General features: G+C 39.7%; 1 protein-coding gene across 1 annotated transcript; it reads left to right on the top strand.

Annotated features, from left to right (window-relative positions):
* Window positions 1–3,180: 3,180 nt before the first annotated feature.
* LOC104447841 (cytochrome P450 81Q32) lies at window positions 3,181–8,378 on the top strand. Its single transcript, XM_010061571.3, has 3 exons — window positions 3,181–3,878; window positions 4,018–4,469; window positions 7,559–8,378. Exons 1-3 carry the CDS (start codon window positions 3,275–3,277, stop codon window positions 8,213–8,215), a joined length of 1,713 nt encoding a protein of 570 aa, XP_010059873.1. The 5' UTR covers window positions 3,181–3,274; the 3' UTR covers window positions 8,216–8,378.
* The last annotated feature ends 3,398 nt before the right edge of the window (window positions 8,379–11,776 follow it).

Below are 11,776 nucleotides of genomic sequence, written 5' to 3'. Positions count from 1 at the left end.
GGGTCTAGTCTAATTAAGGCTTTCCTTTTGGACATAGAATCAAATTATCTATTTATAGCTGGATAACATCAATATTATTTAAGAAAAGTCTATTTTTATTTCAACGACATAACAACGTGTTTTAAATCAAAGGTGCCCTAATTTCCAAAAGATGACACATTACTTTAGGCTAGACAATTTTGCTAGAATATTGTCCGGTGAGGGAGGTTGGGTGGGATTTTCCATCGAAATTCACCATTATTTAGGTGTTGGGACCCAAAATGGAACCAGGATTGTGTCCAGTGGGATTTTTGGCCATCTCATGCCGAACAGCAGGGCTTGAGTGCCCGGCCTTACATCTTCAGCACGTAACCCACGGACGGTGGTTTATGACATCGAACTCGAACACGACAACATGTCCTGACGTCATAAAACAATATCATTATATGCTGTGATATTTTCGGGCTTAATTACCACCGCACGTTCCTGTAATTGTACGGTTACAAACGAGACTTGGATAAACAAGTGTGCAGACTCCCAGGCTGGAGTGCCTCTGAAATTGGTATCCGATGCTGGGAAGGATAAGCAATGACTATTTCCATTTGGTTTCTTCCACAATCAAAAAGGCCACAAGGTGAAGAGCACCATGATCTTCGACCTTGTCGTTTTTGCCTTCTTGTATGATGAATTGCCAATGTTCGGCCCATCAATCTTCACGTTTTGAAAGGTGTGCGAAGGACGGAACTGTTCGTGTCCGTTCATAAGTGTGAACTCATCCTTTGGACAACTGATGGTTGAAATATAAAGAAAAACGATTAGATGATAGTTTATAATTTATTATAAGAATAATAATCTGTTTTAAATAATAAAAAATCAAATAGTAGATAACTATAAATTTTGGAAAAATTTCAAATAAGAACCCAAAGTGCTATCATTTTCTCAAAAGAGGACTGAAGTGAAATTTATCTCAAATAAGGGCCAAAGTCGCCTTCATTTTATCAAAAGGGCGCGGTGGAGTGCATGCCTCAAATAAGAACCCAAAGTGATTATTTAGTCTTAAAGAAGGATCTCATTTGCCGGCCGGTGAATAGATACATCTCCGATGCATATTCCTAGCTTGGTTAGGGGTATTTTTGTCAATTTTTTTTTTTTTAAATTTTCGATTGTCTTGTTCTTTATTATTGTTATTATTATTATTATTATTATTATTATTATTATATTATTATAGGTCAATGGTGGCACTATTCATCATCTTCTTCGTCTCATGTTCGTCTTTTTCTAAAGAACATCAGACTTAGGAAGGGATGGCGAGCATTGGCTGTTGGTGAGGGCCCGGCGAGGGTTGGACGCCCATCGCCGGCAGTAGGCAAGGGCCACTAAGCCCTCGCCGGCAGTGGGTGAGGGCTTGCAGGCCAACCCTAGCCAGATTTGGGGAGGGTGGCCTTGGCTACGGCTGGCGAGGGTTGTTGAGCCCTTGCTTGGTTGTGGGCGAGGGCTTGCAGGCCCTCGCCGGCCCTTATCGGTGGCCGGTGAGGTGGGCGAGCCCTCGCCCAAGGACGGCAAGGGGCGACCTCGCTGATGGCCGTGAGGGGCGACCTCCCCCACCTTCGTTTACTGCTCCACCGATAACCTCGTCTTCTGCTAGAACTACGACTAGGACGCCCGCATCGCTTTCTTTATCCCTTCCTCCCACCATTGCTCCCAGTTCGACGACTTCTTCAGCTACCCCTTTTGCCCTCAAGGACCTTCTTGTAGGGCCTTGATTTGGATGACCCCCCTCCCCCATGGCCAGCGAGGGCTCGATGGCCCTCGCTTGTTGTCAGCGATGGGCGTCAAGCCCTCGCTCGCCGGCCTTTCCTCAAGTCTAGTGTTCTTGATTTGGGCAAGAAAAAGTGAATAGGTTATGAAAAAGATGATGAACAGGGCAACCGAAAATGAAAAAAGAAGAAGATGAAAATACCAAAATCAGGCCACCAGAATATACATTAGAAATGCATCTATTCACCGGCTGACGAGTGAGATCCTTCTTTGAAACTAAATGACTACTTTGGGTCATTCTTTGAGACAAACTTCACTTTAGGTCCTCTTTTGAGAAAATGATGGCACTTTGAGTTCTTATTTGAGACAAACTTCACTTCAGATCTTATTTTGAGAAAATGATGACACTTTGGGTCCTTATTTGAAATTTTCCCATAAATTTTTATGGGTCACTTCTTTAAAAATTGTGATTCACAACAAACTCCAAACATAATATGATTGATTTTTTTTTGTCAAACATAAATATGATTGATTGTACAGTTCCTTTTTTCTCAAGAAAAAAATAATTTAAAAAATATTTTTTGAAAATGATTATTTGAATTGCTCGAAATAAATTCATCCATAATAAATGTTTTCATTATCAATGACAATTTATGTTGCGAATGATGATAATATTTTTCGTCATTCATTTTTGTAAGTGATTCAAGTGATCATTTTTTTTTTTTGGAAAATAATTTTCAAATCAATCAAGATTTGCGAAACAAATGCACCATATGTTTACATCTAATTGAGAAAATGCATTTGAACTCTTGCAACTTCTATTCGAGTCGTAATGTTATTTTGAATTTCTTTATCATGCTATTAAATTTTATAGAATGAACATAGTTAATGAAATATCCTTATCGTAATATTTAACTATTGAATACCCTGGACATGATAGTCTTTTGAGTAAACATGTCTACATGAAGTTCACATATAGATTTTATTGACACTAACTTATTAAAGAAAACAGGCATATGGGTTAAATTTCATGTCTAATAGGTTTGACACAAACAAGATGCGATGACTAATGTCATGTCTTGAAGGTTGTCATGAAATTGATTGGAACTTGATTAGTTTAATTTGACTTCGCTAATTTCATGTCGTGTTTGAGTTGTATTATCACGTCCTATCAAAAATTGCTAACCCTAATAAAGCAATCTTGCACTCCATGCATCTCCACATATTGATCGATGCACCCTTCCGGCACCCTCTCCAGCTCCGCCGTAAGGAAGTAGCTCACGACGAATCTGCCCCCGCCGTTCACCATCGCGTACGAGTAAATCAGCTTTCTGGAAGTGTATCTTTATGGTTAATACATAGCTCCATGCTTGTCGTCTATAGTGGACAGTTCATAAAAAATTGAGGAAAACCAACGCATGCACCTCCGCGCAAATCACGGAAGATAAACGACCCTCCTTCATGTTCATATCATCTTGCCTCATCAGTCGCGCACTTTTCCTTAACTATAATTTATTCTTTAAATGGTTTTAAATTGATGCGTTCCTCGTCGCCTAGTAGTATACAAGAACTTCAACTCAACAGACAGTTCAATCGACACTTTTCCACTGAGAAAATGGAGGAAGAAGCTCCTCATCAATGGCTGAACCTAGCACTGATCTCTCTCTCCCTCCTCTTCCTCCTCTACAGATTCTTCCTCCACAAAAGCACGAATCCCAACCACCGCCTGCCACCGAGCCCTCCTTCCCTCCCTATCATCGGCCACCTCCACCTGGTCAAGGAGCCCCTCCACCGAACCCTACATGATCTCTCGCTCCAGCACGGCCCAGTCTTCTTCCTCAGGTTTGGCTCGCGCAAAACCGTAGTTGTCTCCTCGCCGCTGGCCGTCGAGGAGTGTTTCACTGGGAAGGATGTCACCTTCGCCAACCGGCCCCACTTGCTGCCGGGCAAGCTCCTCGCCTACGACTACAGCACCATGGGCTCAAGCCCTTACGGTGACTACTGGCGCAACCTCCGCCGTTTCACAGCTGTGGAGATGTTCTCCGCGAGGCCCCTTGCTGATTACTCCGCTGTCCGGCAGGAAGAGGCTCTTTCCCTGGTGAGGCAACTGTTTCGAGATCACTGCTGTCTCGGAGACCGGAGTAAGTATTGCCTAGACATAATTTACCTGGCGGCCGCATATGGAGAATCTACCTCTAAAAAAGGCACAAGTTATCTTGCAGTTTGATTGTGTCTATACAACTCACGAGGAGAAGTTATATCTGTTTTTTACCCCCGCAGAAGATAGGGAATGGCTGGAGGTGGATATGCGGTGGAGGTTGTCAGATCTTACCCTGAATGTGATGATGCGTATGATCGCCGGAAAGAGCTACTTCGGGACGGACCAGGTGTCGGAGGAAGGGAGGGAGTTCAGGGAGATCATGAGAGAGTTCTCGCAGCTTTTCGGAAGGGCTGGGTACATCGGGGATTTCATCCCAGCGTTGTGGTGGGCGGATTTTCACGGGGTGAAGAAGAAGATGAAGAGCGTGATGAGGAAGGCGGACGTGTTTTTCCAGCAGCTGGTCGACGAGCACAGCGGGAAAAGGAACAAGCCGTCGGTGGCGGCGTCAGTGTCCTCAAAAGGGGTCCAGGGGACGAGATCATCGAGGACGACCTTCATCGATCGGATGTTGGACGTCCAAGAGCAGGATCCGGAATTCTACACCAATACAACAGTCAAAAGCCTCGTTCAGGTGAGCCCCGTTTCTCTCTATTTACCATATTTGATTTACCAGCAAGTTAGGGACGGCGCAACCTTTTTTACCAACCTTTTAAAAATTTAAATTGTTAGATTTTATCGAAAAGTGTATATTCAAACTCAAAATCTCGTGTCCTCCTACAATCTAATATACTAAACTGTTTATAAAATTTTAAATCGTTAATTGCTATTCGAAACTATGACATGATCTTTACCCGTTGAAATACGATTCTGATTAAGTGGCGTGTAACTTCGCATTTCCTCGCTTGTCCAAATCTGTCGCGAGGCGGGCTATGGAAATGCAATTTTTCCATGGTCGATTGCTAGAAGACAACTTCAGAATAAAATAAAAAAATCTTCGCATTTCCACGTCCGTTCCTTCGAAATGACTAATCGATTAACGCTTTCACCCGAGACAAATTTTACCAGTTAAAGAATCTTTTTGTGGGGCAAGACCAAGATGATCACGTAAGAAAGCCGATCGCGTAGCGCCCACCTTGGTTGAATTTCGGGAGCTAGTGCCGATATTTTCCACGCAAGGAAAAGGTGAAGGTGCAAGTGGGAGTATTCTTACCTTTACCAAAAAAAAAAAAAAGGTGCAAGTGGGAGGGACTGATGCGTCGACGGTGCATATAAAAATATTGGTGAAAGTCACTATCATGAAGATGATATTGTTTGATCAAATAGTCTTTTCTCATAATCTTATTATAATCACATGAAATTATTTGACTACGCAAGATGATTATGTGACGTAACTTATCCTTTAAGATTTCGCTCATCTCGCGAAAAATATGGCGTCCTAGAAAATATTTTCCACGAAGTCTTTTTTTGAGAATAATGATAATATCTTTTAGTGCGCGGCTAAAACTTAAAAATGAATTAGAAAATGTTTAATGCCATTTGTTGTGGAAAATTTAAGTTGATTTTCGTCTATGCACTTATTTTAATAAAATTTTATTTTCTTATTTTCTTATTTATTTTTTTTAAATCAAAATTTTAAACTTGTTATTTTCTTTCTACTTTTTCTTTTTCTTTTTCTTTTTTTTTTTTCTTTTATTTTTTTCTTTCCCCCTCATTCTTCTTTGCTGGTAGCTAGCAATTGACCAAGAAAGAAGAAAAGCAAAAATAAAAAATAAAAAAAAAAAAAAAATAAAAAATAAAAAATAAAAAATAAAGAAGTGGGGGCTACTAGAGTGTGAGATAAGAAAGAGTGAGTGAGGAAAATGTTTTCTCTTATTTGAAAAAGGGAAATATATATATATATATATATACTTTTTTACTTTGAAAGACCTTTTTCTCTTCATGAAAAATGTTTTTCTTAATTAATTTATTTCTGTGTAATGCATTCTGAAAAATCTAGAAATATGTTTTTTTGAAAAGGTTTTTTGTTGAAAAAAGCAGAACCTAAGAATGTGATGGCAACCTCCATCAATTGGTCGCCCAGCGGAAAAAAAAATATCGTTTGGGGCAAACACTTGTGCTACATAGTCAAGAGGGTCAACGGGTGCATTTGGGAACTGCTTTGGAAAGGGCTTTGGGGGCCTATAAAGGCCTTTGGGCCAAAATGGAGGTGTTTGGGAACTACTTTTGAAGGGGCTTATGGGGGAAGCTAGCATTTGCAAGGCTAAAAGCCCAAAGCTAGGTTCTAGGTTGCCTTGGGTTTTCAACATTCTCGGAATGCCCAAGGTACTATTCATCGTCTTCCTTCTCCAGCCACACCGCTAATTAGAGATGAGCTCGAGAGGCCGGTGAGGTCACGGTAGAGGTCAGCGAGGTCGCGGTGACCGCTCGCGAGTCTTGGCGACCGCATGCGAGTCGCATCGTTGTGACCCAGCTCTAGGTCACGCTCTCTGGGTCGCCGGAGGTTGCGTGACCTAGATCTGGGTCGTTAGAGGTCGTGCGACCTTGCGGCGATCGGCGCAATCTAGATCTGGTTGCTTCGAGGTTGCGCGACCTCCGACGACTAGATCTGGTTGTGGCGAGGTCGTGCGACCTCAGGCGCGACCTAGATCTGGTCGCCGTGAGGTCGCGCGACCTCTGGTGACTAGATCTGGATTGCACTGGTCGTCGCGAGGTTGCGCGACCTCCGGTGACCCAAATCTGGGTTGTGTGACCTCTGGTGACCTAGATCTAGGTTGCGCTGGTCGCCGTGAGGTCGCTCGACCTCCGGTCGACCCAGATGGGTTGGGTGACCTCTGTGAAGGGCCACCAGGGATTGCCCGACCCCAGGCGACCCTAGCCAGAGGTCGCCTGACCCTAGGCGGCCCTCACCGGTCGTTTCCGGGCTGCCTGAGGCCGCTGGCGGCCCCCTGCCTTGCCGGTCAATTTTTTTTTTTAAATTTTTCTTTTGATAATTTTTTTTTATCACCAAAGCCCTTTGCAAAAATAATTCCCCCAAACACCATTTTGCTCAAAGGTACTTCAAATGGGCTTTCAAACTACAATTCACTAAACACACTTTGCATTTTGAAAGATACCTTTAACTCAAAGGTCTTTGCATTTTCCTAAAAACTTTCTCCAAAAGACTTCCTAAACGCACCCAACATCCAACATATATCAAACCTCAGAAGAGAAGAAAGGGCTACCAGCAGTCCTTACATTCTTATCTTATCAAGGATAGAGAACTAAAACTAGCCATTCAAATGTGTGGTTTAAGTCCAAGATAGGAATTTAAGTTGAGTGGCGCATGACATTTGGTTCGATGTATTTTGTCGTGCACAATGCCAAATGTACTAATACCAGTATAAGGAGCTCGTTTACTAAATGACGTGTTAAAATTTAAGTAGCACTTAAAAAAAGGATTATATTTAATAACTAATATCAGTAAACTAGTTTTGTTATGAATCTATATAACGTCTTATCAATGTGAAATATTTTTTTTATATAGATAGATAAGACTCTAAACTCTTAATTAAAACATTTGCCAAAACTGAAAAGTGTATACTTATTAGAGTATTTGAATATTTAATGATTTTATTTTGCTGTCAGTGTATCAGATGAAAGTATTTTTAGTAAAGCTAGCAGTTCTCTTTTGCTATAACATGAAGACCCACTTTAGGTAAATTAATCCTGTGAATTGTGCAGGCAATGCTGGTTGGTGGAGGCGACACCACGGCCACCGCGATAGAATGGGCAATGATACTTCTCCTCAACCACTCCGAAGCAATGCGAAGGGCTTGCGACGAAATAGAATCCAAAGTTGGACATGACCGCCTCCTTGAAGAATCCGACCTCGCTAATCTCAGCTATCTTCAGAACGTCGTTAGCGAGACGATGAGGTTGTATCCATCAGCTCCTCTTCTTCTACCACATGAATCCTCGGAAGACACCACCATCGGTAACTTCCACGTTCCGCGAGGTACGATGCTGCTGGTAAACGCGTGGAGCCTTCACCGGGACCCCAAGCTATGGAAGGATGCCGAGAGTTTCATGCCGGAGAGATTTGACGGCGGCCAAGAGAGTAATGAAGGGTTCAAAATGATTCCCTTCGGTGCGGGAAGGCGAGCATGTCCTGGGGCTGCTCTTGGGAGGAGAGTGGTGGGGTTAGCGTTAGGAGCATTGCTCCAGTGCTTCGAGTGGCGGAGAGTTGGCTTGGAGGAGATCGACATGACGGAGGGCAACGGCCTCACTGCACCGCCGGCGGAGCCTTTGCAGGCCTTGTGCAAGCCGCGTGAAATCATCACGCCCTTCCTGGCCAGTGGAGATGATCACATTCGTGAAGAAACGATGAAGAAATGCTAGCTAGAGACACCAAAAACCTACAGTACGCGTAAGGTTAGGAAGCAACATGGAACAATATGAAGTGGAGTAATCTTTCTGGATGTTTTTATTTTACACTAGCCCTATGAAAATAAGTTAAAGACTACATTCGATTTAGCTTTCCAAGGAGTTTTGAGCTCTAAAATCCATTCGATAAAAATTGTGATATTTGGTAAATTATTGTGAAAACCACTTTGGAAAAAAATTAATCTTGACAACGCTGAAAGCCCGAAGCAAATTGGGACTTGCTTTCGACTTTTGGTATTTTTGGAAGGTAAGTTTTTCAATTAATGAAGTTAGACTTTTTTACCTGAAAAAACTCACTAGAGACAGCCATTAGGGGCTGTGTTCAAAATACGTGAATGCATGATTGTTAATGTTCTTGCACAACTTTCAACTTTAAGAAGTTCTTTCTCTACTTAACTTGCTTTGGTTGGTCCATGTTCATAAACGATCAATCTAATCAAACAATAACTTAATTAGGGAATGCTATGTCCAAATTCTGTGATACATGTAGGGAACGGTTAACATCCCTGCATAATCTATGTATTTCAATCTAGTTTCAACATGCATTTATCAACTAGTTTTCTAAAAATATGAGATGCGATTATAATTTTTGGTGATATTATCAAGTGAAAGGTTCACATCAAGTCGCGCCTCAGCATAATTGTGTTTGGTGTATGTTTTGAAAAATGGATGTGAATAGAAAGTATGACATGGCATATATGATGACATGGTGTGTAATGACATGTGGTAACAATGATGAATTAGGTGGCAAGCGAATGTATGAATGGACATTTGTTGAGATGACATGAGTGACCAGATCACTGTTATGGGTTGACTTATTTGGGCGTGTACATTGTCTCAAAGGATGCACGTGATCGCTTCATAGCCACTTTCTCTTATAGCCGGTTTTGAAAGATTAAACTTTTTTGCCTAAATTTTTATCATTTTTCTGATGAGTTTGTTAACAAATGCACTTGTTGCACTTGTTAATTAATTAATTAACAAAATATTTTGTCTTTCAATTAGATGACATCAATGAGCTCAAAAAAGCTTGTGAATCAGGCATATTTTGTTGCCTAGGCCCGTTGTGACAAAAAATCTATGTACAAAATTATCGGGCCGAACCGGATTGGGCAAAGTTTAATAACTAATTGGCTTTGCAAAAGCCCGCCCAAAAGGGCCTCTTTGGGCCTTTGTTACTTAGGCCTGCTAGTAGTGTGGAAATAGTCTAAAAAATCTTAAACCTAGTGTACTTTATCCAATTTAATTCAAAACATTTTAATTTTATGAATTGAGTCCTAAATTTTTTCGCATTTTGTGTTGAGTCCATATAGCAAATTTTAGTTGGAAATCTCTGATGTTGACGCATATGGTCCTATGTGGCAAGACAACGCTGACGGGGACAATGTTTATAATTAATTATATAAATTTCTTCTTTTTCTTATCTTTAATTTCCTTTTTCCCCCAAGGGTTGCCAACCAACCCTTGTTAGTAGAAAGAAAGAAAAAGAAAAAAAAAAATAAAAATAATAATATGGTCCACATTAGTATCGATTGTCCTTCGTGGCACTACTTGTGTCTAGATTAGTGATTTTCGGTTAATATTTGGTCAAATGAATTCAATTGGTAAAATGTGAAAATATTTAAAACTCAATATACATAATTGAAAGATTTAAGATTGAATCGTCAAAGTGTAATATATATTTATAATTTTTTGACAATTTTTTCTACTAGTGGTCATTGGATTCCTAATTAGGTCCATTATCAATTTTCCAGCCTCAAGTTTGATTTAATCATTGTACAATCTCCAGGATAAATGACATAGGGTTGGGTCTATTTGATTTAATCATTGTACAATCTCCCAGATAAGTGACATAGGGTTGGGTCTAGTCTAATTAAGGTTTTTCCTTTTGGACATGGAATCGAATTATCTATTTGTAGCTGGATAACATCAAGACTATTTAAAAAAGTCCATATCTTTATTTCGACGGCATAAAGACGTGTTTTAAATCAAAGGTGCCCTAATTTCCACATGATGACACATTGCTTTAGGCTAGAAAATTTTTGCTAGAATATTGTCAGGGGACGGGGGATGGGTGGGTTTTCCATCGAAATTCGCCAGAATTTAGGTGTCGGGCCCTAAGATAGAACCAGGATTGAGTTTAGTGGGATTTTGGGGCACCTCATGCCGAACAGCAGGGCTTGAGTGCCCGGTCTTACACCTTCAGCATTGACGACGGGTTACGACATGGAACTCGGACCCGCAACATGTCGTGACTTCATAAAACAATATCATTACACGTTGCGATATTTTCGAGCTTAATTACGACCGCACGATCTTGTGATTATAGGATTACAATCCAGAGGTGATAAAGAAGTGTGCTTCCAGGCTGGAGTACCGCCGAAATTGGTATCCGATCGCTTGTAAGGATAAGCCATGTCAATTTCCATTTGGTTTCTTCCACAATCAAAAGGGCCACAGGGCGAAGAGAACCATGGCCTTCGACCTTGTCGTTTTGCTTTTCATATGATGAGTTGCCAATGTTCGGTCCATCAATCTTCACATTCCGAAAGGAGTGCGAAGGACGGAACTGTTCGTTGCCATTCATAGGTGTGAACTTATCCTTTGGGCAACTAGTGGTTGAAACATAGAGAGAAACGATAAGATGATAGTGTATAATTTAATATAAGAATAACAGTCTATTCTAGATAACAAAAAAACAAATAATAGATAATTATAAATTTTTTATGGGGTCACTTTAAGAATTTATAACATACAACAAACTCCTAGCATAATATGATTAATTTTTTTTTGATCAAACATAAATATGATTGATTATACAATTTCGTTTTTCTTGAGATATATTTAATTTGGAAAATATTTTTTGAAAATAATTATTTGAATTGCTTGAAATAAATTCATCAATAATAAATATTTTCGTTATTAATAATAATTTATGTCTAAATATTTTTGTGAATAATGCAAATATTTTTCGTTATTCATTTTTTTTAAGTGATTCAAGTGATTAATTTTTTATGGAAAATATTTTTCAAATCATTTAGTTTTTGCAAAACAAAAGCATTTATATGTTTACATTTGATTGAGCAAAATGCAGTAGGACTCTTGCAACTTCTAATCGAGTTGTAATGTTATTATGAATTTCGTTATCACATGATTAAATTTTAAATTTTTAAAATTGAGGCGGTCCAATATTTAATAAATTAGACTTTTTATTAGGTGAATTAAAATTTTGGGTAAATAGTTTTTAGACTATTATGAGAAAAACAGTTTATTGTGACTCATAAATTCTTGAATGAGTAGACTCAACAATAATTTATAGTTATTTGTTATTTGATTTTTTATGATTCAAAATAATCTATTATTCGCAGATTAAAGATTGTCACGTAATCATTTCTCTAAAGTTTTAGAGGGATTTTTTTTTTTTTTTTGGGTTACCTCATTTCTCCACGGTCAAGTATTCGATGAGTTGACATTTCTGTTAACTTTCCTCATTTAAAGCCTAACTTCTCTATTAAA

The sequence above is a fragment of the Eucalyptus grandis genome, chromosome 6 (genome assembly GCF_016545825.1).
Source record: "Eucalyptus grandis isolate ANBG69807.140 chromosome 6, ASM1654582v1, whole genome shotgun sequence".
Lineage (NCBI taxonomy): Eukaryota > Viridiplantae > Streptophyta > Magnoliopsida > Myrtales > Myrtaceae > Eucalyptus > Eucalyptus grandis.
This window is presented reverse-complemented; position numbering and strand designations above follow the sequence as displayed.

What these genes read in the sequence shown, in the direction of transcription:
- LOC104447841 (XM_010061571.3), top strand. Translation starts at nt 3,275, where the DNA reads ATGCGTTCCTCGTCGCCTAGTAGTATACAAGAACTTCAACTCAACAGA. An exon ending in CTGCTGTCTCGGAGACCGGA is followed by an intron (nt 3,879 to 4,017) that starts GTAAGTATTGCC and finishes TTACCCCCGCAG; the next exon opens with AAGATAGGGAATGGCTGGAG. An exon ending in CAGTCAAAAGCCTCGTTCAG is followed by an intron (nt 4,470 to 7,558) that starts GTGAGCCCCGTT and finishes TGAATTGTGCAG; the next exon opens with GCAATGCTGGTTGGTGGAGG.